Source organism: Sciurus vulgaris (genome assembly GCF_902686455.1).
Source record: "Sciurus vulgaris genome assembly, chromosome: 7".
Lineage (NCBI taxonomy): Eukaryota > Metazoa > Chordata > Mammalia > Rodentia > Sciuridae > Sciurus > Sciurus vulgaris.
In genome coordinates, this window is record NC_136467.1 from 112,107,799 (window position 1) to 112,135,750 (window position 27,952).

General features: G+C 39.6%; 1 protein-coding gene across 1 annotated transcript in view; it reads left to right on the plus strand.

Annotated features, from left to right (window-relative positions):
• The first annotated feature begins 7,983 nt into the window (after window positions 1-7,983).
• Window positions 7,984-27,952, plus strand: part of CLIC5 (chloride intracellular channel 5) — a 149,100-nt gene continuing 129,131 nt past the window's right edge. Inside the window, exon 1 of the mRNA XM_079147156.1 lies at window positions 7,984-8,561. Coding sequence (XP_079003282.1) covers window positions 8,040-8,561 — 522 coding nt within the window. The 5' untranslated portion in view covers window positions 7,984-8,039. The remainder of the gene's footprint in view (window positions 8,562-27,952) is intronic.

A 27,952-nucleotide genomic window follows, 5' to 3' on the forward strand; every position in this document is an offset into this window, starting at 1 on the left:
GATGTCAGTCAATGACAACACTGTGGTTTAGATGTGAATATTCCTCAAAAGCTCATGTGTGAGACAGCCAAGAAGGTTCAGAGGTGAAATGATTGGGTCATGAGAACCTTAACCTAATCATTACCATTAATCCCCTGATATGGATTAACTGAGTGGTGACTGTAGCAGGTGGGTTGTAGCTGGAGGAGGCGGGTCCTTGGGAACATGCTCTTGGGTTTTATATTTTGTGAACTGAGCTTAATCACTCTGCTTCCTGGTGCCATGTCCTTACCTGCTTTTTCCTACCACACTCTTCCACCATGAAGTCCTGCCTTACCTTGGGCCCTCACCTGTGGCCCTAAGCCATAGACCAGTAGTCTATGGTCTGAGATCTCTGAAACCATGAGCCCCAAAATGAACTTTTCTTTTGGTCACAGCAGTGAAAATGCTGACTATAATACATGCAGTGTGGCCTCTTGATGCAATTGAGAAACAATACAGAAGTAACCTAAGTGATCACAACATATTATCATATTAATGAAACTTTGTTCTACTTCATATTGTAATTATGCATTTGGGGTATTATTTTCTTTCCATAATCCAATACCTACTCTAAATCATAATTGTGTTTTCCATTTTGCAGTAATTTCATCTTCAAAAGACATTTACTGACAGCATTTAAAAAAAATGATTTGCATAGTCAGTCAGATAATATCTAATCTATCTTATTGATAGGAAATCCAGGGCTCAGGATGCTCTTGTAGTGCACTGATTGGGTCCCGGGTCCCCTCACAGCTGATACTGGACCTCCACTGTTAAAGTTTACTGCAGTCATTTTTCAGAAAATTATATATCACAGAGAAGTGTATAATATACACTATTTACAGGATGATATATATATGTATATAAACACACACACACATACACACACAACACAATCAGAAAGAGAAACAATGATTTAGATGGCTTTGGTTTTATAATACAAAACCAAACTTCTCAGATTTCTTTGGAGAAAAAAGACAAAACAAATTAAAAAACAAACAAACAAAGAATAAACAACAACAACAAAAAACCTTAAACAGTAGACCCCTGCAAACCTTCAGATCACAAAGTAAAATTCCCAAAGATGGAGAAACGTCCTGGAAAGTGAACTTGGGGTGACTGAAGCTGGTCCTGGCAGAATGCACATTCCCTTCAGGCAGAATGATAGAGATGAAAGTCACTCAGCCCCATTACCGACCCTCACATTTGAAATGAACTTGGACTTTCCAACAGTCCTGAGACTCATACAGTGCACCTTCTTCTTTGTCTGCAGCAGCTGGACTAAGAGAATGCTCAGCACCCCCTTGCACTCTTTGGAGCTGGGCACCTTAGTCTTTGGTATCTGCAGGTTTGTCTGCTTGGAGTAGCTGCTTCCCCACTCTGGAGGCTCTGGAGAGTGAGAGTGAGTTCCTTAGAGGGTCCAGCAAGGAGTCTTCTCATGTTGGAGATGGCAGAGGGAGGATGGGGAAGGAGGAAATAACTCATTCTGAATAAGGAGGAAGGATGGGGGGAGCAGCTGGATGCCACCCCTGAGAGCAGGCACTGCAGCTGGGTGTGCAGTCCCAGCCCAGGTAGGACAACAGGGCCAGTGCAGAACAGTAGGGGCAAGGAAAGGGTAGGGTGGGGTGCCCTGCCTCAGGGATCAAGGGCACATAGTTCCTTTTATTTGAAAATATGTATTTTTGGTGTTCAATTTCTTTACTAAACTAAGTCATCTTTTTGCTTTGTACTATCCATGCTTGACAGAAAAGGGTTCCATTTGTCTTCTCTTCACTGTATTTAATGTTCCCCTGTTTCTTATTTCCTTTCTTCTTCTTCTCTGATTAATAAAATGTCATTGATTCAGAGATGCTTCCTCTGTTTGGAAGTTCATGGCCACTGGTTCAACAGTGTCCCCAAAATCTCATCAGAGAGTTGCCAAAGCAAAACATGAATGGTACAAGATGGGGAGCATGGTGTCCATCAGAATCCTCTAGAGAGGGTGCCCTGCGTGTTCCGAAGTCATTCATGGAAAAGCCTGTGTGGGAGGAGGAGAGGGGTCCTCTAGCTCTAACCAGTGTGAGTGCACCTGTTCTGCAAAACAGTCTGTAGGAAAAACTTGGAGAATACATGGCTTCTCTGAGGGTGGAGGGAGAGGAACTGAGAAGAGAGGAGTAAGACACAGGGTGTGACCAGAGAACCAGTGCTACCTGATGTGACCACTTCCTGTGACCTCCTAAAATGTTCATTGAAGCTACTTCCCTCATGGGATGTTTGGGTGTAAGTGAATTTTTTTTAAATAGAAACTGAAAAAAGGATGAAATTTTTGTGTTTGGATGATACATGGATGGACCCAGCTTCAGAGAAATAGATGAGAAAGCAAGCCCTGATATTGACATTTAAGGCATATTCACCCAAGTGCATGAGGAAAGGGGAGGGCAGATGATGCCTGACCTACACAGCTGATGTGCACTGCCCATTACACTTAATAATTACACTGTTGAAGGTGGGTGTTTATTGTCATTGGAGGTCAAGACATTGCTGGCACTGTGAGCTCAGTGCAGGGTCTTGGTTGTGTGGCTGGTCCCACCTGCCAGTGCTCCAGGGAATATTGGGTTGGTTTCAATTCCCATAACTTAATGGTAGTAACTGTTCTGGAGGAAGAGGTCTTAGGCAGCTGTTGAATGGGACTTTCCTCATCCATGGACTATAGAAATGATCCTTTTGCCCAGCTATTAGAATTGTTAGAAACCATGTACCTCTTGGCATAGTTTGGAGTTGACATAATTACATGGAATAATTGGTACACACTTTTTTATGTCTGTCATCTTTCACACAGCATAATGTTCATGAGATTCATCCACTTCATTGCATATGCCAGGAGTTCATTCCTTTGTTATTGCTGAATAGCATTCATTATATGAATATACCATGATTTGTTTATCCATTTTTCTCTTGCTGGAAGTTTCAACATTTTGGGGATTATGAATCCAGTATACATAAGCATTCTTACATAAGCCTTTTTTGCTTACAAGTCTTTAGAACTTGTTGAAATGACTGAGTCACAGGGTAAGTGTATGTTTAATTTTATAAGAAACTAGCAAAATAATTTTGCATTTTATAATCACATGACTAATGTGAAAGAGTTCTGGTTGTACTATATCTTCACCAACACTTGGTATTGTCAACCTTAATTTTAGCTGTACTATGGTTTGTAGTGATCACATTTAATCGTATTTCCATGATGGCTAATAATTTTGAGCTCTCTTTCGTAAGATCGTGTATTGTTTTATGATAAAATGTCTGTTCAAGTTTCTGCCAATTTTTTAAAATAGAAAGTATAACAGTATATTTAGCTGAATCTTACAGTTATATTAGATGTCAATAGATTACTCAAATTAAAAGACAAAGATTGGCAATTTGTATAGAAAACGTAACTATTATTGTTTATTTACAAGGACACAAAAAGTTGAAAATAAAAACATAGAAAATATGTACATAAACACTAATCAAAATAAAGCTGACAGCAGAGAAAGGCAAAGGTACTAATAGAGATAAAACAGGACATTCTCTGTTGAAAAACCAGTTCATCTACCAAAATTATATGAAAGTTCTAGATTTATGTGAGCCTAATAATATGGTCTCAAAAATATACAAAAGAATAATTGAGAGAACTGAAAAATGAATTAGACAAATCCATAACTGTGAGGAAGATTTTAACTTTATCACTAATAGAATAAGCAGATGAACATCAATGTAAATACAAAAAATTGAATAATAAAAATGAATTAACCTAACCTAATTATAATCTGTAGAACACTGTACCTAACAATAGAGGAACACATGTTCTTTTCAAGCACATATGGGGAGTATTTCCAAAGTTGATCATATGCTGGGCCATAAAGCAAGTCTCAAAACAAATTTCAATAAAGTCAATAAAGACTATGTTTTCTGGCCATGGTGTAAGTGAGTTAAACGACTAAAAATAAGATAATTAGAAAAATTTCAACTGTCAGTATGTTTCTATATAACCCATGAGTAAATTTAGAAAAAAATCTCCTCAGAAAGTAGGGAGTATTTAAAATTGAATGATAATCAAAATACATCAAAATGGGTGGCTGGTGGATAAATTTGTACTTTGAGGAAAATTCATAGTCTTTTTTTCAAGTTTATAACTTATCGTATAAATTCAATATCGCAGGATGAGTTGACATTTGCTTCTCCAGGTATGAGAACATAAAATATAAGACAATATAGAATGCATTTAATTTTTTTTCACAGCTAGATTTTTTGACCATCAAAATATAAAATCATCAAAGCAGTGCCTCTGTATGTGGCCAGTACACAGCGAATTCTACCTCTGAGTGTATAAGAATTGACATTTTTTAAAATACTGATAAACTAGAATTGAGCATCAGTTTTTGGAGTTACCATGATTTAAATCTTGCCAAAGCCACAGATTCTGCAGTCAATGCCCTTCAATGTACAAAGCTGCCTCCTCAGCCTCATCAGTAGAAGCCCAAAGTTCATAATCTTAAATGCATATATTTAAAAGAAGAAAAACTGAAAACCAGTGATGTAGGTACTCATCACAATATCTTAGGATTTTAAAAAATCATCAAAATAAAACCAAAGAGATGATAAGAAAATAAACAATAATGCCAAAATTAATGAAATTGCAAAGAAATGCATAATAGAGATTAATAAAGACAAAAATTCTCTAAAGAGAGAAATAAATTTGATAAATCCCTAAAAAGACTGATTGAGATAAAGGTAAAAAGCACAAATCATTGATTTGTGATTTAAAAAAGAAAGGGAGGCTTAAAAAAGAAAGGATACTGCCTCAGATAATAAAAGCAGCACACATACTGTATTAATTTGGTTCCACATAGAGGCAGTGCTATTGTGAAGAAAGTGGGATTATTATCTCAAACCAGGATAATCGGTTTGGCAGTTATGTTTTGGGGTGGTAAATTTATCAAACTGGCATTTCAGTTTCCAATTTTTTTTTTTTTTTACATTTAGATTGGTCCAGCTCTACAATATTAGCTAAACTCTGGGTGAACTAACCAAGCAGAATCTTCATACATGTGAAACAGAGAAATAGACATTGGCTCCAAATCTGTCTTTGTAGGAGTTTATAATGAAGTATAATATAATAAAGAGATAACACTTATACAGGAAATGGAGAAAGGAAACTAGACCAGGAGTGAAAGGACATGAATTCTAGACACATATCCTCCTTTTTATCTCTTTATTCAGCAAATGTTCAGTGAGCATCTATTATGTGTCAGACATCTGTTTGACTTTAGATAGTGATGGGCAAATAAAGAATGTGCCTGCTCCCATGGAACTTAAGCGTCCAGTGGAAGATACAGATATCAATCACCAAAATTCATTCAATACGTATGTACTGAGCATATGATATGGGCCAGGTATTATTCTAAGTGCTTGAAATAATAATGAAAAAGCAGACCAAGAACTGTGCCCATATAGGGTTTATGTTCTAAGGGGAGGAGATAGAGAACAAACTTTAGACACACTAAATAAGTAAAGTATATATCTTATTAGAAGGTGGTAGATGCTATGATAAAGATGAAGAAAAGGCAGGGTAAGGGTTTTCAGTAATGGGGAGAGATGGGGATGAGAGCCAGGATAAGAAGTCATTGTCATTGGTCTCACTGAGAAGTGGTTGTATGAGCAACAACTTATGAAAGTTGGAGGAACTGTGTCTGCAGATAACCAGGGTAAATGTATTCCAGTTAGAGAACAGCCAATGTAAAGGTCCTTGTATGGAACATTCTAGAATGTTCCAGGCATGGTGACAAGGCCAGATTGTCTAGAGTAAGCTAAGCAAAGGGTGGAAAAGCAGGTGTGGGGGAGCCAGTATAAATTACATAGGATCTTGTGGGTCATTTTCAGGACTTTGGCTTTTACTGAGAGAAATGAGGAACCATAGCAGATATTGAGCAGAAAGTGATATGACTTGTTTCATATTATGACCTGTGATTGTCAATCATGACAGGTGTGTTCTGAGATGGGGTGCCAAGCAGACCTGATTTATACACTATGTGATCTTGGGCCTAAACTTAACCAACCTCATTCTGCCTCACTGGGTCATTGTGAGAATCCAGTAACGTGCTATACACATATGCATGCATTACTGAATGTGACCTTTTGGTCAAAATGTAGACTAACTCATAATCCAAGGCTCAATTATGAGCCACATGTAGTAAGTGTTTTGGCAGCAGACATGCATGTTCAAAAGGAGAAATCTACCCCCAAAGAAGTGAAACTTTGTTCTTAGGTGGCAAAAAAAAAAAAAATCTTACTTTACAGGGCCAGGGTAGACCTGGTGTGATCATGAAAAAAATGATTGAAAAACACTAAATGAAAGGAATGAGTAACAGAAAGCTCACCAAGCTGGTTTGAGGTTTAAAAACCACAGCTGAAGTCAGCTCTGCTGTCAACTCTCTGTGAACTTGGACCATGCACTTCCCCTTTCTGAGTTCTGGGTTTTTCAAATGGGGAATACAATGTTAGACTGAATGAGCTGTTAGGTTATCTCCAGATCTGATATCATGAGGAAAATTTGTGCTGGGGCCATTCAGTTATAAATGTCTGACTGCATAAACTAAGGTAATTTATCAGATATTTTTACCTATTAAAACTCCCTTTTCAGTAACATAAATAGCCAGTGTTGATAGTCATTAAAATATGTCTCTGGCCTCTTTCCCCTTGCCCATTCTTAAATCTGTCTCAAAAGCTAGAACTTTTAAAATGCTGCTGAAGTTCTCTTCTGAGCATTGCTAGATTCATTACTGGAACCCAAGAGTATATATAATAGCCAATAAGATGCCCATCAAATGTTTTGAATCCTGTCAACCAGAGTAGCAATGCCTCTCACTTTTACATGGTTTCTAGGCATTAGAGTCCCTTTGTGACCATCTGAACTGTCACTTCAAAAAGAAAGATGTAGATGGCATGGTGAAGGGAAGCAGGCATTGGCAGAACAGAGAACACCACATTAAAACCAAAGAGCGCGTGCCTGCAGCACCTGCAGAGGATAGCTACTAGCTAGTCTTGGACATCTCACTCTTTACTGCTTACTTCAGACCTGGGACAATTGCACGTGCACTAAAAAAAAACCTTAAGTAGCTTTTTTTCTGTGCCTGTTAAGGTTTTAGTTTCTCTTCCTGGTCCTCCAACTACATCTAAAACCCCTAAGAACAAAGACTGCATCTTCGACTTCCTTTCTTTCATTCTCAGTTCAGTATCTTGTGCACAAGAGGATCTTTGTGAATGTTTTGTTGACTATGATGACCACACGGATTAAAGAGGGAAAAATAAAAATCAAAGCCAAAAACCTTTGAGTCTCCTTTGAGTGATCTGCACTGATGTGCCTGCCCATAGACCAGAGCTTTTATCATCTTTTCCTTCTGCCATTTAAGTGCCTAGTGGTGTTTCCAGATAAGAAATGTAAATGGAATTCATTATCTAACAGGGACATGTATAACTCAGTTATTGAAGTTTGCCAATTCACAAAGAATTGATTTGTGTAATGAATTTGACTTTAGATAGATGGCTTACCATTGGGAAGAACAATAGATCGCCACTGAATTGCAGGGACTTCTTCAGTTGGAGGCAAATGGAGGAGGGAGCTCCATTAGTGACAAATGGCTAAATATTCAGAATTTTAGTGTGTACTGGGATAATAATGCAATTCAACCTCTAGTTTATCCAGAGAATCTTGGAGTTTCTGGCAGTTAGGAAAATCTCAGAGTCTAATTGAAAATATCTTTAGGAGTGAAGGAGTTAACTGAGTGTGTAAACTTTATCTTCTGTCCAGTGGACTTGCGGTTTGCTTATTAAAGCCTCAGGTAAATGATTGTTAGAGGCCTGTCATTGAGAGCTGTGGCAGGTTGCTGCTTTGCAAAAACCCACTGATTCCTCTGTAAGACGGTGCAGCATCTTCTAGTCCTTTACTCATTTCAGATCTCTTCAGGTCACCTGCAGAAGGAACTGTCAGATCTATAAACATGAGTGATGAAGACTACAGCAACATCTATGACACAGTCCAGAAAGATGCGATATACGAGGTTCCAGAAGATAGTGATGCAGACCCGGAAGACGTAAGACCAGAAAACACCTTGTATGCCACTGGGCTGCAAAACCATGAATATGATTTTGTGTCAGTCTATGCTGTTAGGGATGAAGAGAACAGCTTGGCCTCTTCCCAAGCAGAAGCAGAAGGCTACCTCCTACCAGATGAGGAGTGTCCTGAGGTCCAGGATCCTCAACCAGCTGACTCCCAGGAGGACAGGGACATCTCAGGGGAAGAATTCCATTTACCTTTGCAGGACCAAGAGCCCTGCCCAGAGGAGCCACAGGAGAATGGACGCATGATAAAGGAAGACCTGCCTTCTCCTGCAAGCTTCACTGTCCAGCGCTGCCAGGCCTTCTTCACCAGCAAGGACTCCCCTACCTCCTATTCTGAAACTGATGATTTGAAAGAAATTCAAACAGATTCCATGAACCCTGAGATTTTCCTGTTCGTGAAGGTAAGAGCTGCCTTTGGCAGGCACTTGCACACATAGGTGACATTGTTGGTGATTCAGTTTGCTTTGAGTGACCAGGGAGACTTACTTGGTACCATGGTCCTGGGCTCCCCCTACATATTCAAGAGTAGGGCTGATTAAATCAGTCATTTCAAAATGTATCCAGGACTCCCCCAAATCACAAGAATTGGAAAGTATATTTAATTTTTATTTTTATTTTTATTTGTTCTAATTAGTTATACATGACAGCAGAATGCATTTTGAGTCTTTGTACACAAATGGAGCACAATTATTCATTTCTCTGGTTTTACATAATGTAAAGTCACACCATTTGTGTGCTGATACAAGTACCTGGGATAATGATATCAATTTCATTCCACCATCTTTCCCACTCCCCTGACCCATTCCTTCCCCTCACTCCCCTCTGCCCAATCCAAAGTTCCTCCATTCAGTCCTTCCCTCCCCCTCATTATGGATCAGCATCCACATATGAGAGAAAACATTTGGCCTTTGGATTTTTGGGATCGACTTATTTCACTTAGCATGATAAACAGTGATGCAGTCACATCAATGTTTCTAGCAGCTCAATTCATAATAGCTAAGCTATGGAACCAACCTAGCTGCCTTTCAGTAGATGAATGGATCAAAAGACTGTGGTATATATACACAATGGAATATTAATCAGCCTTAAAGGAAAGTACATTTTAAATGCATGTTTTACCATTGACTTCTGTAAACGACGGGTAAAGCACTTTTGAAGAATTTGTATGAGTGAGTAGAAATTCCTGCTCAAGTCCTTATCTTTGTGACAGATATTAAGTGCATTTTGCTGACACACTAAATTTTCTTCCTCAAGATGATCTTTATAAAGGAAATCAAGGCTATGGGAGAAAGTCAAATCTACAGTCAGGTGCTGGAGCTTCCCTCATTGTGTTTCTAAGGTCACAGATACTTTAGATACACGGTCAATAAATGCTGCCTCAATAACAGAGCTTGCCCTTTCAACTCCAATATACTTGAAATTCTGATGAAGTAAAATGATTTCAGTGGTATAAAATACTATCTGCATGTTGTTATTTAATGCTTATGATACTGAAACAAAAAGTTTGGTGATCATTAACAAAAAGTTTGGTAATGATCACAAATATTATTATCAAAGTATAAAAAGAAATTCAGAGTTAAAATAATCATCCTTATTCATCAAGATGGCAACATTTTTCCAACATACATACAATATTCAGCTTTACATGAATTTTTGAATAAGAAGACAAAATTAGTAAATACTGCTCTTTCTTGCTAATAAAAATGATTACAATATGAACCTACGAAAACTCTAGTGCACATTTTTCCCCTTCCTGGTTTTGATAATCTAATGAAGTACACTTATTTTTTACTAACTGGATATGGAATACTTTAATGTATTCTACATTGTACTTTAACTCTTTCGCGTATTCTTTATTTTATTGTAAGTTTCTTTTATAAAGTGACCTTCTCAGGCTCCTTTCTTCTCTCATCTCTGTGGAAGGTGCTGGACGCCCACACTGGAGGGGGCTTTATGGCTCACCATGTTCTTAGCAGCAGCATTAATGACTTTGCAGATCTGGGTTTCCTCCTTTTGGGTTTCATCTGCACCTGTATTCATTTGTGTTTGTTCTCACCTGTTCTAGACATGTCAGTGAAAATAGCAGGCAGAAGTTGGGCACTATGGCCCACACCAGTAATCCCAGCAGTATAAGAGGCTGAGGCAGGACGATCACAAGTTCAAAGCCAGCCCCAGCAATTTAAGTGCAGCCCTATGAGACTCATAAAGACCCTGCCTCAAATTTTTTTTAAAAAAATTAAAATGGGTCTTGAAATGTGACTCAGTGGTTAAGCACCCCTTTGTTCGATCCCAGGAACAAAAAAAAAAAAAAAAAAAAAAAGAAAGAAAGAAAGAAAAAAGAAAAAAAAAAGGAAAGAAAACAGAAAATAACAGGCAAGGTAGGTTTGTAACTATATATTCAACCAATTTTGTGTGTGTGTGTTGCCAGGGTTTGAACCCAAGCCCTGTGCATGCTAGGCAAGCACTCTACTACTGAGCTACATCCTTGTCCTTTTTTAAAATTTTATTTTGAAATAAGGTTTCACTAAATGGCCCCTGCTGACCTTGAACTTGTGATTCTCCTGTTTTAGCTCCCATCAACCAACGTGTTTTTAAGTCTTAACCATTTCAGAGTATTGACCAACTACTAAATTAGTTAAATATATCATTCACTTATTCCTGAAACAGATATTGTGCCAGGCACTGGGTTTACAACAATGCAGAAAAACCAAGTCCTGCCTCCCTGCACTTTGCATTGTAGTGGGAGAAGAAACTGATAGACAAATAAATAAGTAACTAGAGAATGTGGCCAGGGGCAGGAGTGGCAGAAAGAAATAGAAAACAGGATATGAGTGCGTTCACTTGTTACTGCTGCTGTAACAAGTCAGCAAAAGTTTAATGACTTAAAAATAACACAAATGTCCTCTTTTATCTCTGGAGGTCACCAACCTGGATCAAGTGATGGGACTAAAATGAAGGCTCCGCCAGGCTGTGTTCCTGTGGGAGGCTAAAGGGGAGCATTGGTTTCCTTCTCTTTGCCATTTCTGGAAGCTGACTGCATGCCCAGGTCACATCACCCCTAATCTTCCTGTTTCCGTCATCGCCTTGCCTTCCTCTGATGTGATCTTCCTGTATGGTCCAACATGATTAGATTACCCCACTTAGGTAAATCAGGGTAGTCTCCCCATTTTAAGGTCTTTAGTGCATTCACATCTGCAAGTCCTTTCTGTCATGTTAAATAACATTCACAGCTTCTGACGATGAGGGCACGGACATATGAGGAGCCATTTTTCAATTTAGCAGGGAAGGCCAGGCAAGCAATGTTTTCCTAGACACTGTTGAATGAGATGAGCCCAGAAGCTTCTCTTTATTGCTTGGTTATTTGCATGGTTCACAATTCAAAAGGCACAAAAGAGTCACTCTGGAACTGTTCTCCCTCAGACACTCCTTTTCCTTCTCCTGAGGCAAGCCATTCTAAACATTTCCATTAAATATGCTTCCCAAGGTTTTCTGTTGCCCTTTCTGGAAAATATGGGTACAAGTTCATATATTTGAAATTCTCTTTTTGCTTTTCCTTTTACTCAATACAGGAGGTATTACACCACATACCCTATCATGCACCTTGCTTTTGGGGGGGTAGTCCTCCTTTATTGTGATATAATTCATACACTTTAAAAAATTCACAGAGGAAGAGTACTCTTCTATGAATTTTAGCAGATGTGTTCAGGCTTGTAACCACGACAGAACTTTTTCCATTACCTCAGAATAAGCTACCTCTTTTGCCTCTTCTTTCTACCCCTATAGTTTTGTCTTTTCAAAAATATCATATAAATGGAATTCGACTATGTAGTTTTTTGTGTGTGGTTTCTTTCATAGTGCTTTTGAATCCATCCATGTTGATACACATAGCAGCTGTTGGTTCCTTTCTATTACCGACTAGTACTCCATCCCATGAATACACTTTAATTTGTTTATGCGTTCAGCAGCTGAAGGGTACTTAGATTCTCCCCAGCTTTTGACTATTAATCACAAGGCTTCAATAAACTTATGAGTTTTTGTATTGATTGTTTTTATTTTTCTTGAGAAAATACTATGGAGTAGAATTATTGAGCTACATGGTCAGTGAATATTTAACCTTCTTTAAAAAAAAATTCAGATTGTTTCAAAATAGCTGCCAAAATTTGCATGAGATTTCAAGGTGTGTCCTTTTCCGTCCTTGGCCTTGTCAGTCTTTTAAGTTATGAGCATACTGGTATGTGTATAATAGTATTTCATTGAAGTTTTAATGTTCTTTTTTCTAGTGTGTAATGATGCTGAGTATCTTTTTGTACATTTTATTACTCACTCTTATGTCTCCTTTGGTGAAGTAGCTATTCAAATATTTTACTTATTATTATCATTTAAGTATTTTGTCTTCTTACTACTAAATTTTAAAAGTTCTTTATATATTTGATATATGATTTCTTTCTCAGATAAATGTTTTGAAAGAAGTTTAAAAGTTTGTGGCTTGACTTTATTTTCATAACAGTATCTTTAGGAGAGCAAATCTTTAGGAGAGCAAAATCTTTCTCATTTTTATCTTGAGAAAGTCTGTTTGCCTTGTATTGCTCTAACAAAGTACCTGATGCTGGGTTCTTTATGAAGAAAAAAGTTTTGTTGGCTCATGATTCTGCTGGCTGGAAAGTCCAAACAGCATGCTGTGCCATCAAGTTGTCAGAATATGGTGGAGAAGTGAAGAAGGACTAGCTATGTCCAGAAGGGGCATGTGTGTGAGCAAGGAAGCAATTCAGTCTTGTGAGAACTACATTAACCCCTCCTAAGGGTGTTTCCTTTGTGATATAATCATGACTTCAAGGCACTACCACCTAAATACCAGTGCATTGGGGACCAAGCCTTCAGCATGTAAGTCTTTGGGGGACACATCCAAACCATACCCATAGCGTCTACGCATCAATTTTTTTCATAGTATGCGCTTTTTGTGTCCTAAGAAATGTTTGTCTAACCCAGAGTCACGAAGTGTGTGTGTGTGTGTGTGTGTATCCAGTCCTGGGGATAAAACCAAGGGCCTCGTGTGCTAGGCTCCAAAGATTTTTTCCTGTTTTCATCTGTAAGTTTTGTAACTTTAGTTCTCTGATCTACCTCAAATTCATTTTGCATATTGTTCAAACTATGAAGTTTTTTCCTTTCCTTTCCTTTTTTACTTCCTTCTTCCCTTCCTTCCCCCTTACCTCCTATACTTTTTTCTTCTTAGTGTTAAATACATTGATTGATTTCCAATCAATTCATTTCTGGAATTAACCCCACTTAGTCATGATTTGTTATTCTCTATATTTCTAGATTTGATTTGATATAATTTTGTCAAAAGATTTTTGCATATGTGTTTATGACAAATATTATCCTGTGTCTTTATTTTAATTTATTTGTCTGCTTTTGGTATTAGGATGATGCTCACCTTATAGAATGAGTTGGGCATGTCTTTCCTCTTCTATTTTCTGAAAGAGTGCTTTGTGGAATTGGTATCCTGTCTTTTTTAATGGCGTGGTAGAATTCACCAGCGAAACTGTCTTCTCTAGAGATTTCTTAGTACAGAGTTATTTCCCCCCTTGCAAATTTACTGCATGTGATAGAGATAGGGTTATTCAGTTTACCTGTTTCCTTGTAAGTGAGTTTGCAAATTTATTCTTCAAGTTATCTGTTGTTAATCAGGTGTGGTGCTGTACACCTGTAATCCCAGTGACTCCAGGTGCCAAGGCAAGGCAGAAAGATCATGAGTTCAAGGCCATCCCTGATCAACTTAGTAAGACCCTATGTCAAAATAAAAAATAAAAAGGGCGGGAGAGGTAATTCAGCTAGTGATTTGCATTTGCACAGCGTACACAAAACCCCAGTGTGATCCCTAATACCACACACCAAATAAGTTACTTATCATTTAACATAAGTTGTTCAATCTATCATCAAGTTTCACCTCATTATGTGTTCTTCTACCTTATTATGTATATGGTGTGTATTTATACATCAATTTTAATATCCTTACATAATAATTTTACTATTTTTGTCATCCACACATTTACATATATTAGTTGATTTTCCCTGTTGGTTTTAAGATTGTATTTTTTGTTATTTGCATACTCTGGTAATGTGTTTTGACTTCTAGACATAAAGTTGTTGAATACATATTTTGCTGTATTCCTTTAAAAATATGTTAGGCCTCATTCCAGGATGCAGGGAAGCTACTTGGCATGAACTGGATCATTTAGAAGCTTCTTTTCTGCTTCATAAGAGTGGGTCCAGAAGAGCCCTCTTCTAGAGCAAATTTGACTCTACTACTGAAGCAATGTCCTTTTGAGGATCCTACCCAATGCATTGTGTACCAAGAGGTTGTTTGAGTCAGCTTCGTCATCGCTGTGACCCAAAGACCTGACGAGAGCAATGTAGAGTAGGGAAAGCTTCCTGGCTCATAGTTTCGGAGCTCTCAGTCCATGCACAGCTGACTGCACAGCTCTGGGCCTGAGATGAGGCAGAGAACATCATGGCAGAAGGGCATGTGGAGAAGAGCAGCTCAGGACGTGGCAACAAAGAAGCAGAGAGAGCTCCACTTACCAGGGACGAAATGTAAACCCCAAAGGCACGCCCCAGTGGCCACCTCCTCCAGCCATACCCTACATGCCTCAGTTGCCACCCAGGTGATCCATATCAGTGGATTAAGCCACTGATTAGGTTAAAGCTCTCATAATCTAATCATTTCACCTCTGAACATTCTTGCCTTGTCTCCCACATGAGCTTTTCCGGGAAACCTCCTATCTAAACTACAACAGAGGTACTTTTGCTCTGCCTTCTGAGAACACCAACTGTTAGGAGTTTTAATGTGAGACTCTGGGATTTTTTCTGCTACTGATTTCCAGTTCTTTCCACTTGGTAGTTTCTTCATGAGCCATGTGTGGATCAGGACTTAGCCAAAAGTTCAAGGGGACTCGTCTGCAGATCTAGAGTATGGACATGCTCTCTTTCTCTCTCCCCCATCTTCTTTGATATTTTAGATCTGCAAATTTTAGCTGCCTGATCTACTCAAACTCCAAACTCCATTTTCTGCTCAACTTAGATAGACTGCCATCCTTTATTTGGTCCTGTGCTACCTACCTGTTCCCAATGTTTGAAAACTGTCACTTCCTATAGTTTTTCTGCTACGAATGTTCTAGTTGTCAGGGGAAAATCTGATTTCTTTTACCCTGTTCTGACCAATAGTGGAGGTGGTTGTGTCTGATTTTTAAGATCCTGGTTTCTGTTGAGTTGCTTCCTTTCTTTTTTCCCAGAAAATTGGCTTCTTCATTTCAAATTTGAATTAGAATTTGAAGTACAGTCACAAAGCTCAACTGGACTTAAATCCAATGATGATGACATTAAAGTGACATGGTGGGAGAACAGCAACAGAAAAATATTTTGGCCTTCTGGCAAATGTTCCTTTTGACTTCTTCTTTCTGCTGTCTTTTGCAAAGTATTTATTGTATTCCTTAAGTTCTTAACAATGAGGAAATAGAAAAAAAAATGGATGTCCTAGTTAATCATTCACTGATACAAGCCTCATTTTTTAACTCTCTTACCACTGAAGCTTCTGGTGACTCCATTAATTCCTTTGGAAAATTCTAAGAAACATGGATTTTATTATTGCCAAAATGGTATCCTGCTTTCAAGTTATATTCTGATGTCCAGAATGTATGAATTGTAATGTGCACATGAGAAAAATGCATTGTCAGGCAACTCTGCTTCTAGATGGATGACATTCCCTCAAAAATAGGGAGAGACTATGAGCAGAACATGTTTTAGTGCAGACGCTAAGTGACTTGCACCTTCTTGTGAAGACGAAGATTAGAAAGCCAGGCTTGAAACTATGCCCATTTTTATGCTTTATCAGCAGAGCCCTCTCACCTCCTTCCATAAGTCTTGGTGTTAACAGTAGTGCCAGGTCTATCAAAAGCCATCAGTGTCTACTGACAGGCCTGGGTGGGCAACAGTCACATGGCAACAGCCAAAATCAACAAGTGGGTGAATTGTTTAGGAAACAACTGATATTCTCAGGTTTCAGTGATCACACCCACAAGGTAAACATGCAAGGTGGCAATAAATTACTGGCAGGAGTACCTATTGTTCATTGGACAAAAACATAGGACTGGGTGTATTTCCCTCTACAGAAATATTTTTGTTATGTTCTCCTGTGGTGACAGGGAAGGAAACAATGTGGCAGGTAGTCTTTTAATATTGACAATAGCAACTCTCTGGAAACTGGATTGGTTCTTTTAGAATTGCAGTATTCAAAATGATAGCCATTGGCCACCTGTGTTTAAATTAGTTTAAATGGAATAAAACAATTTTAGTTCTTCAGTCACACATATTTCAAGTATTCAGCAGCCATATCTGGCTAATGGCTACTGCATTGGGAAATATAGACATGGAACTTCTCTGTTGTCACAGAACATTCCACAGGACAGTGTTGTTGTAGAATGATCAGACCTGAGTTCAGATCTGAGACGGAAATCTAATCAGTTATGTAGCCCTTCTCTGGGCCTTTATTCTTGTATGGCTCGTGATTTGGTTTAGTGAGACAGAAGAATGCTCATGCCCGTAAAAATAAAGACACAACCAGTGGAAAATATCCACTTTGCTAAACAGAGTCTACGATGTAATTGTGTATGAGTTAATTGGTTTTAAATGATAATCATTTAGACAAAGCTATACAACTAGGATCAACTCTTGCAAATCTCACTAAAGCTATAACTATCCACTGGCCAAACCCAGGCCCACTGAGAGTCTATCTGAGGCAAGGAGTTTCTACCAAAGCTGCAGAAACCTTGAGGACTGAAGATGTTACCCCTCCAGTCAGGTAATGCAGACAGAAAGATAGAATCCTTCATTCGACCATTCTCATCCTCAGTCGAAACAACAGATAGTCAATGATATTAAAAATTGTTGATAATTACACACAAAAAAAATTCTTTACCAAATTAAAGCAGTGAAGGGAATCCTGAGTGGGAGGGGAGTTGTTAAAATACTCAGAAAAGATGAAGATCAAGCTTGAACAATTATCTTGCGAGTATAATGAGTTCTAACTCCATAATAAAAATTTTATAGCTGCAAGAATGAGTCTCGGGTCAATTTCCTTTTCTTCCCTATATGTCCCTTTAATACCTCTTGAATCAACAGATGGATACATCTTTATTGAACCTGCACTCTGCACTTCATGTGCAGACAGTGTGAGAGGTAGAAAAACAGGCCAAGGTAGGGGCCCTTCCTGTGAGGCTCAGATCAGCTGGCTCAGAAGGAAGGATCAACATATTAAGGATAAACAAATTCAATACTAGAGTACAGATAGAATCAGGTTCTAGAATATATTAGACATGGTACTAAGTAAGCACAGTAGAGATACAAATAGAGAGCAAAATCATTTTATTTGAGTTTCAACTTTGTGTCTCTGGATTATTAAGATCATTTAGGATCTGTTAGGTGCTAGGTATCCAGTTAGGTGAAAGTATAAAAATTAACAGAGGACTTGCAAGGAGATTAGGCAAGAACACCCTTATCTCCCCACAAATATGGCCATGGGAAGTAATACCATGTGAGGAAGGAGTGACTGATCTTTTAGGAAGAGAGAGGGTGTGTTCACAACTGAACACGTGAGTGGTTCATAAAGGTCATGAGGAAACTCAGGTAGAACGGGGAGAAGGCAAGTCAGGTAGTAGCAATCATCTCAAGGTTATTTGGGATCAGCAAGTGACTCACTGAATGTGTGCTGGAGGGAGCAGAGGGTAGATAGATGATGTTGAAAATCAAGTTTGATATCTTACAGTAGAAGACTCTGTGCCAAGGAGGCTAAACTTTAGTGTAAGCACAGGGAAATTACCAAAAGATAAGCAGAATAATGATGTGATTATGTTTATACACAAAGTATCTCAGGTGCAGTGAGGAGGATGGAAGCTGGCAGACCAGTTAGCAGGCTGAGATATAAAGACTATGCAACAAGCTGGTCACGGTGATGCACGCCTATAATCCCAGCAACCCAGGAAGCTGAGGCAGGAGGATGGTGAGTTCAAAGCCAGTCTCAGCAACTTATTGAGGCCCTGAGCAACTCAGTGAGACCCTGACTCTAAATAAAATACAAAATGGGGGTAGGGCTGTTGAGCAGTGGTTAAGCACCCCTGTGTTCAGTTCCCCAGAACAAAAAAAAAAAAAAAAAAAAAAGAATGTAACACTGTACCACAGGTGAGAGAAGATGAGGGTCGAAATTAACAAAAGGTAATGGGGAAAAAAAAAAAAAAAAGAGAATGACTTTGAAAACCTTCTAGGAGAGAGACATGGTGCCCAGTTGAATGTGGAAGATCATGGGAATTACAACACTGCTAATTAGGGTAGAACCTGGACTTGCAGGTTGTGGGGGGCTTAGAAGTGGAAGTGGGGCTATTTAAAATTTTTTTTTTTTTTTTTGGTAACAGGGATTGAGCCCAGGGGTGCTTACCCACTGAGTCTCACATCCACAGGCATTTTTGGTATTTTATTTAGAGTCAGGGTCCACACTGAGTTGCTTAGGGCCTGACTAAGTTTCTGAGGCTGGCTTTGAACTCACAATCCCCCTGCCTTAACCTCCCCAGCCGCTGGGATTACAGGTATGTGCTGCACCCTGCAGTTTTCAATATTTTAATGTGCCTTTGGACTCCACAGGTTATTTGCCTAGTAGGTAGACATTCAGGTAAGAAATTCAAAAGGACTAGATTAGAGATAGGAATTTCATTGACTTGTAGAGATAATAGCTGCAGTCACTGATATAAACAGGGTCACCCCAGAAGACAGTGGAATACTGGAGAATAAGACTTTCAAGTACGTGGTACACAATGGTATGGCAGAAAGTGGTGACCAGGGGGGCTCTCTGATGGAGGGAAACGCTCCTTTTAAGCATTTGCTGATTTCTGTACCTCACTGCGCTGGCTGATGGCTACCAAGGTAGCATTACAGAGCAGGGAGCTGGGAAGAGTTGCAGGGTCATCTCTTGTGAGCTGGGCCAGCTGCTCCACACACCACTACTCAGACTTGACACACACCAGGGCACTTGGCCAAGGGGATAGGCAAGGAGCTGGCATCCAGCCAAGCCCACCTGAGCTGTCAGGCCCCTACAGGGTTGCTTTCGCAGGGAGGGGCACCTTATTTTACTTTGTTTGTCCAGAGGAGGCACCTATTCCTTCATTCATCTGGAGGGTGAATGATTTGTCCTGAGGAACAACATTCATACAATGGGGAAAGACAACCCAACCGAACAAAACCAAACCCACAAAGTGGACCAACAGGCTCAAATCCCCTTTCTACTTTTAGTCAAGTTACTTTACATCTCTGTGCCTCCGTTTCATCATTTTTAGAGCTGCAGTAAAATATACACAACATAAAATTTAACATCATAACCGTTAGTAAGTGTACAGTTCAGTGACATTCAATATATTCACACTGCTTCTCTACCATGATCACCACTGCACCCAGGGAACTCTTACCATCTTGCAAAGCTGAAACTCTATACTCAATATATAAAATCTCCCCTCCCCCAGCCCCCAGAAACCACCATTTTACATACGGAAACTCAAAAAAGTTTCCATCTCTTTTCTCTTTTTTTCTTTTTCTTTTTTTTTTCAGAACTGGGATTAGACTCAGGGTTACTCTACCACTGAACACAATTCCCAACTCTTTTTATTTTTTTATTTTTAGAGATAATCTTGCCAAGTCGCCAAGGCTGTCCTAGAACTTGCAATCTTCTGCCTCAGTCTTCTGAGCTACTGTGCCCAGATGTTTAACATTTTTTTTTAAAATGAGGACACATTATCTTTATTGTAAGGTGAATGAGAGCCTAGGGAGGTTTCAGACATACCTCATACAGAGGGCTCATGCAATAAAAGACAGTCACCATTTTAACACGTTAAAGATGCTGTGCTATTCAGTTATGAAAGACACAGGGATGAACAAGATTTCTCCCTGTTTCAAGGACCTTCAGCTCAGTGAGAAAGATGTAGGTCTGACCCCAAGTATTTCAGATAAGCAATATTCAACCGGTACCACACATTTGTAGAGAAATTTCAATAACATAGTTGGGATGGAGCATGTGGGGTGAAAGTGGAGATATGGGACATGATGAGAATTTATATGTGGGGATTGACCTGGACCATAGATAGTCTTTGAAGAGCAGTCTAAACTTTTAGAGTATGTTTGGTCTGCAGGGAGCTGCTGGGGATTAACCAGGAAATTGTAGTGTCAGAAGTGTGCTAGGAGAAGATGATTTTGGCCATATTGGACTTTACAGTTAATCTTTCCTTTATTACCTTGGGGCAGAGAAGGAAGCACAGACCTGGAAAATTAAATACCTACTAGAATCTTCCAACAAGACTTCTCGGGTTGCTTTCCTGAATGCCAGTCAATCCTAGTTTGACTAACCACACTGTATGGGCACAGATTCTGGGTGCCCTCATGAAAAAATCAGTATATGGGGCAGCATTCCTCAATCTACCCACAACACGGCATTCCAAGTAACAATACTCCCCCCTCAAAAAAAAAAAAAAAAAAAATCTGATCCCTTTATCTCAATAAAAAGTTCAAATGGGAGCTATTAATCTTCTGACCAAAATCACTATGGACAATTTCTTGCTGACCACAGAGTACACAGCAAAGCCACCTGAGCTTATGTTTCATGAAGTGGTATCTCATTCTCAGAGGTTGTAAACTGTCAAATCTCAGTTAGAGAGCTCTTCAGGGCAGGGTTACAGAATGGAATGCCTCTCCCCAGGGTAAAGTTCTCATCAGCCTCCTGAGGCAACTGATCCCAGCAGCCACTGCGCGCACGACAACTAAAAATAGACACAGTATAAAACCCCAGCTCCCAGGGAAGCGCAGAGAAAATAGTTTGCTGAGAGAAGCAGCCCAGAGCGTGATAAAGCTGGACCTGGTGTTTTCAGCACGTCATGAGACATGATGTATTCCCTGGGAGGGCTGCTGCCAACCTCGGTGATTAAAGTGGATTTGCTGGGTGGGAGGAAAGGGCACTTTCCAAATTACGACAGGCCTGGGAGATTATCTAGTGGAACCCCTCAGTTTACAGAGGTGCTCAGCACCTCTCTCTCCTCTATCTACATACCTTCAGCTTTTTTGTCACTTAGCAAATGTTGAGTGAACCTGGCTCAGTTCCTGGCTTCAATGTCTCTCTAAGTGTCATGTCCACAACAGCTAATATGAACCTCCATATTGCTGTCTCCTTATCCTCCAGTTTTCTTTGCAGCACAGGCCTGGCATTTAGGTCGTCTTTCTGCCCCATATAATGTTGGTCGGTTGCAGGGCAGGGACCTGGCCTGACTGAGCTCTGGCACATGAATGACTGTACTGAGCATGTACTGTGTGTCAGGCCCTGCCCTCCTTTCTCTGTAGTTGCTTTCTGCAACTCTCATCTCTTGGATGTTGGCTTTTCTGAATTTGGCTTCCATCTTTTCTTTTGTCTCATATTTTCTCCTTGGTTGGTTGGTTGGTTTCTCTATGACCTTCTGTATTTTCCAGCTCTTCTATTACGTTTATTGTTTTTAACAGTCACCTTAATTTCAAAAACTTTGATATTGTTCTATGAGGTCCTGTTCCCAAGCTTTCCATGCTACATTATAAGGGTAGAGAGATTGGGTAGGCCAAGTCAACCATTTTTGCTTGAGGGTGAACAGAAGGGAGATAGATTTTCAAATGCTAGAGTAAGAAAGGCTTTACCCTGGCACTGCCACACATGTGGCATGAGCTGTCTCCAGACCCTCAAGGGCTTCCTGAGGAGAAAACCTTCCATTGAGAGTCCAGGGGTAAATGCTAGGCTTTCAGTGCTCTGCTCAGAGTTGAGAGGTGGCAGAGGTTGCTGTCCCACCCAGTGCTTCTAAGGTGGGTTTTCAGTGAGTCCCTCCACTTGAGCCTACATCAAACCTCTCACCCACTGTGGGATGGCCAGCTCCAAGCTTACAGCTTCTCCAAGGGCCTGGCAAAGGACATGGTTCCCTCTTTCTTTGCAGCCTCCTTGGGATTTATTCTGGGCTACAGAGTTTTCTGTCCTGTGTCACCAGTCAACACGCCCCCAGCTGCCTTCTCTATTCTGGAAGTTTGTCTAAATCCTTTGCCCATCAGTGACCTCCATCTCATTTTCTCTGCTGTGTTGAGCTAATTCCTCTCATTATATCTATACTTTCATTTCTGCAGGCTCTCAGAAGAATCTGTGGGTAGTAATCTTTCCGTCATTGTGTATGAACTAAGGGTTCTACGTGCAGTTTGAGAACTGATGAATTTTAAGTATTTAAACAGGGCTCTTGACTGCAGGACATCTCAGCACCTTTAATTTGCAAATATGGACTACAAATCTCAAAGAGAAGTTGTGGTATGAAGAATGTCCCAATTATTTGACCACAAGAATTTCTTTGTTTTCAGGGAAATCTCATCCTGCTAGCATTCCAAAAAGTATGCTGGAAAATACTGAATTTTCTGGTATGTGAAAGCTCTGGAACTGCAACCAGTAGACATGTTTGCTGAATGTATGTGCAAAAGGAAACTGAGTCAATGATCCTGCATACCACCCCCACCCGACTCAAGGAACAGATTGACTTCACTGTGGAGATGCCTTATCTCAGTGAGTGCAATGCAAAGAACATGCAGGCCAAACTCGGGCTAGCATAACCATCGGTGACATGAGGCAGATTAACTTCCCTGAGCCCCAATCTCCATATCTCTAAAATGGGAATCCTATCAGCTCCTTCCGTTTTATAAGGCAGTTGTGAATATCAAAAGACAAAATAGGATACAATATTTTTTTTCAAATGCAAAGCACTAGACAAATACAAGGAATTACTAATGTTGTGAAATTCAGTTATCAGGTCACAAGAGTTAGAATGTGAAAGGGAAAAGATGTTTGAACATTCTTTAAACACTTCACATGGCTTGTTGCCCAGTCCTCCTGCCTTTAGAGACACCCTGGGCAACAATAACATAGGGAAGAACACTTAGTAAAGAAGGAAAAAAACCCAAATCATTTACATGGTGTGGACCTAGGGCAAGGAAGTTTACCCTCCCTGGGCAAGAGAAGGCCTTGAGATAGAGATCGAGACTCAGAGATCGCTAGATCTAGAAGAGACCACAGATGTCATTGGATCCGACATGTTTGTTTTCAATGTGCAGAAACTGTGGCCCACAGAGGTTCAGTAATTTGCCGCCTATGACAATAGGGTAGGGGCAGAGCCCGCAAGCCGGTCTCCACGCTCCCAGTCACCATCACTCAACACGGCAAACATCACTCAACCAACCAGGAGTGCGGGCTGACCCCCGCCCTGGGCTGGGCCTGCGCAAGTGCAGTGCTCTCCAGCCTGAAGGAGCTGAGTGCTGCGGAGCTGGAGAAACCACAGACACCAGACGGCTGATAATCCAAGACTGGGTGGTTCTTTTATGTATTCTAAGTAGCCAGAAAAAGGGGTTGTTGGTGGTGTCTGGACAGAACAATTTTTCTTTGTAATTAATATTTTCTGCTTTCAGAAATTTTGCCCTTTCACCTCAAAGAATCCTCAGGGAAGAAAATACAGAGACAGGCAGATAGACGTGCGCACGCACGCGTGTACACACACACACACACACAAACACACACGCTCACATACAATGACTTTTTGAAACGGTTTCTGTTTTCTTATTTTTTGTTCTTTTAGGATACTTTGAGATATATGCTTCATGTCTCAAATATAAATTGAAGACTCTGTTGTGAATTTCAGAAACAGTTTCTTAACCTTAAAAATGCCAAGAAAAGAGCTGGGGATATAACTCAGTTGGTAGAGTGCCTCACAAGCACAAGGCCCTGGGTTCAATCCTCAGCACCGCAAAAAAAAAAAAAAAAAAAAAAAAAAAAAAAAAAAAATGCCAAGAAAAAAGTTTAGAGCATTCTGCTTAAAATATATCTGGTGCCATCTCTAAAGTGCCTCAGAGCCTATGCCTTTGCTGCTAAGAAGCAAGAGAAAACACCCATTTCCCTGGCAACAACTCTTATTTAGTCTTAAAATAATATCCCTGTGTTTTGGAAGACCAAGGCATCTATTAAAGTTTTAATTTCTATGGTTTATAGAGCAGCAAATTGGTCTGGCATCTGTTAGAACTCTGCCCTAATGCGGAGTGATTCAATCTTGGCCATCAGTGGGCATGGTCTCCAATTAGCAGGAGTAACGAAATCATGTAGACGGACATGTCAGGATACGGAGTTTATTTTGTCTTTGGACAAATGATATCTCGTCTTGTTTCCATTTAAAAGATCTTTTTGAAAGCCTCCCCTTTTTTATTTATGTCCATGTCATAAAATTCAATTTAACCAAATAGCCAGAACCAGAACACAGGGCATCTCTGTGAAGGAGGCTGGCTCTGCCCACAACTACAGGGACAGTTACTGTCACTAAGATAAACTTTGGTGGTTCTGATAAGGGTATGGGCCCAAAGACCCATGCAGACACCAAGAAACATGGAAAAGGATCAACGAGTAAGTAGATAAACAGATCAGTGACGCCCAGAAAGTTCTAAAGTGGTTGGTTTGCCATGGAGGCTATGGGCATCATAGGATCTCCTAGTGATTATTTCCCAAAGTACATGCCTGCAGAGGTTAGTCCCTTTAAATAGTCCACAAAATAAATAAATAAATAAATAAATAAAATAAAGTTATATGGATTAAGAAATTTGAGAAATATTATCTACTTCCTCTTCCTCTTACAGATTCACAGTACACATTAACCTATAACGGGAGCAGAAAACTCAGTCAAGAACCCTTGTGTCTTGTTTAACTCAGCATTTCTCATTCTGGAAACAGTAGCTACAGTATGCCATGCATTGGAATTGATGCATCCTGAGCTGTTTGCCTGAGGGTATTTACACAGGCTGTCAAAGCTGATGACAAGTGAAAATTTTGGTCTATATTAAATCTACATTCCTGCCCCTAGAATGGTTTATGCAACTCAATGTTTTATCACTTGTTGAAATAAGTTCTGTCTATTCCCACAGCCAGGATGCCTACAGCTATAGTTCTTGCCTGAATCAGAAGGTTGTACTGAAACTGGGACCCATATCTGGGTCTGGAGCTCTCCAAATTCACATTTTTATCTATGTGTTCTACTTGTTATGTGAGTGAATTTAAACTCCTTCTCTCAGAAGACAATTCAGTGGCTGGCTATTCTCATTGTCTCTTGTATTACCTACTTCCTCTGTTTGCTAGAAAAGAAAAGAGAAAGTAGAGAAGAGGGGAGGGGAGGGAGGTAAGATGGGTAGAAGGTGGGGATTAAGTTCTTGTAGAGGCAGGGATAAGATTAGGTCCCAAGGATTTTCTTGATAATTTGTGATAGTTGCTTCTTTATCACTCATTCTTACTGCTATCAACTCCCTGGGAGATGTTATGCTTGGACATAGGTTAAAAATATTTAAAGGATGCAAATCACCCATTTTCCCAGGATGAGGAAAGGACAATTATGAATGAGATTCTGGGGTTTCTCCCTTGATATTTTCCTGTGGAGCAGCCCTATGCTTCTCTTTTCTACCTTCCTTTGCAAAGCAAAATACCACTAGAGGAGTCAGGGTCTTATTTTGTCCAATCTACCCTTATCCTAGGAATTTAGGGGAAACTCAGACAGGAAGCCTTTAGAAAAGTGCTTTTCAACAGCAGGTTCCTTTGTTTTTCCTCCCTTGCCTTGACCACTGTGGTTTTCAAATTCTCAAATTTGAATTCTCAAATTAGATTTAGTCTGAACTTTACCATTGTTTGCCAATCAGGAAGAGTCCATTTCCCATGCTGCTGCCAGGGTCTGGACCATGCATTCTGAGGCTAAGCCACCATGATATATTTGACTGACCCAACACCTCAGACTCTGGGCCAATTCTTCCCCTGGAGACAAGTGGCACCTAATCAATTTGCCAGCTTCCCACTGGTTAAACTGCTCTTTATTGCCCCCACGTCCTGAGGGTGAATGCTGGGCAGACCAAGGCAGGTCAGGGCTAGAGTGAGATATGGAACACAGAGCAAAGAGATTGGAAGGTAAGACTGTATGTAAGGCCAGGGGATAAGCAGGGAGAGCATTTGAAATTAGGAGAATGGAGGAGAGTCAGGGCCTGATCATATTCCTAGGTGGATGGGTAGCAGGGGCAGACCCAGGTGTTGTCCAACACGAAGCTCATGCAATCACAGGACCCTGCTCAACAAACATGTACAATTTTGTGAATATAAAATTGGACACATGTGACTATTTAGACTAAGAAAAATAATTATAACCAATTACAGACTTTTAAAAAGCTATTAAGTACCACAGATAAAAAAAAATCCAGAAAAGTAGCTTAATATTTTATTAAAATTAAATAATTAGGTAAATAATTAATAGCCACTATTTTATTAATTCATCTACAATACTTTCTCTCTGATTTTCTTGACAGCATACACTTTGATTGCCCCTTTGTTTGACAATGATTTCATAATATTCCTATTTATTCCTTCTTATGGTATTCATGGGAAAAGGAAAAGGTAGTGTATTTCCTCTATAGATACGATCCATTAAAATTTGGATTTTAGTATTGGTAGTTTGGTTGTAAAAATGCAACTATTTATTTTTTCGACTTTCCATAGTCTAGGTTATAACTCTATATTTCAAACTGTCTTCCTGCTGCATGGCCTCCTTACTTTTGGTGCTGGTGCTATAGAATTCATTTATATTTCTATATGACCTCTGACCTTGTGCCTGTGAACCATGACCTGGACTATCAGTCCAATAGGTGTCAATAGTATTGTGGGAAGCTAGTTTCTCACTAGGAGAGTTAACAATAACATCTCTGTCACCAGAAATGACTTAGGGTCACATAAATGTGTCTCACTAAACCTAAACTCTATCCCTAATTTAACTTCCCATTCAGTGAAGTCCTCAGAATGCCCATGGCCACCTCAATATCTCCTGATGCCAGAGGAAGTGTAACAGAGGAGAACTGCAGTGGAAATAGATATTGGTGTTAACTGACTGCACTTCCAATATCTTATGCTTGCAAATTTTACAAAATGCTATGATAATGTGAGCACTATGGTAGGTCCCTTTCTGAGTCTTAGAAAGGATCAGTGCAAAGGACCACTGAATGAACTATACAGATTCCCACTACATGAAGGAACATGTTCAATCCCAGAGCTGCAAGAGGAAAAAGTGCACATCCAGGGTTGAGGGAATTGGTATCCAGGAGTGAGTAAGGCAAAGTTCATGTCCAGAAATCAAGTTCAGTGTGCTTCTTTACTTTCAAAGATAATTGAAGTTTCATCCAAATCCTAGTAGAGAATGGTTTAGGCAACTATGGGGTAATTCTGGCATCCTCTCTTCAACTCTAGGCCTCACCCCCACCTATCCCAAAGTGCTAACATCTGACTCCATATGGTTACATTACTGCTGAAGCTTATTTTTGACAGATAATGATACCAAATATTCACATTCACTGTGCTTTCCTTTTCCAGTGCTTCCAATGACCAGGACACATGAGAAATTTTATGAATGCTATTTCATAGGAAAAATAAGATGTGGAAGTTAGTGGGGTCATGGCAGAAATCAGCTAGTAATGTAGTATAAATCTGAATTTTGTAAGATATAACAAAATTTTAAAACCTTGTGTAGAAGACATATAGGTAGGGAATATATCAAATTGTTAACAGAGGTTATATTTTCACAGTGACCTACAGGTGCTTGTCATTATTTTTTCTTCTTTATATGTCTCCATATTTTTAAAAATATCTGTCATTCATATT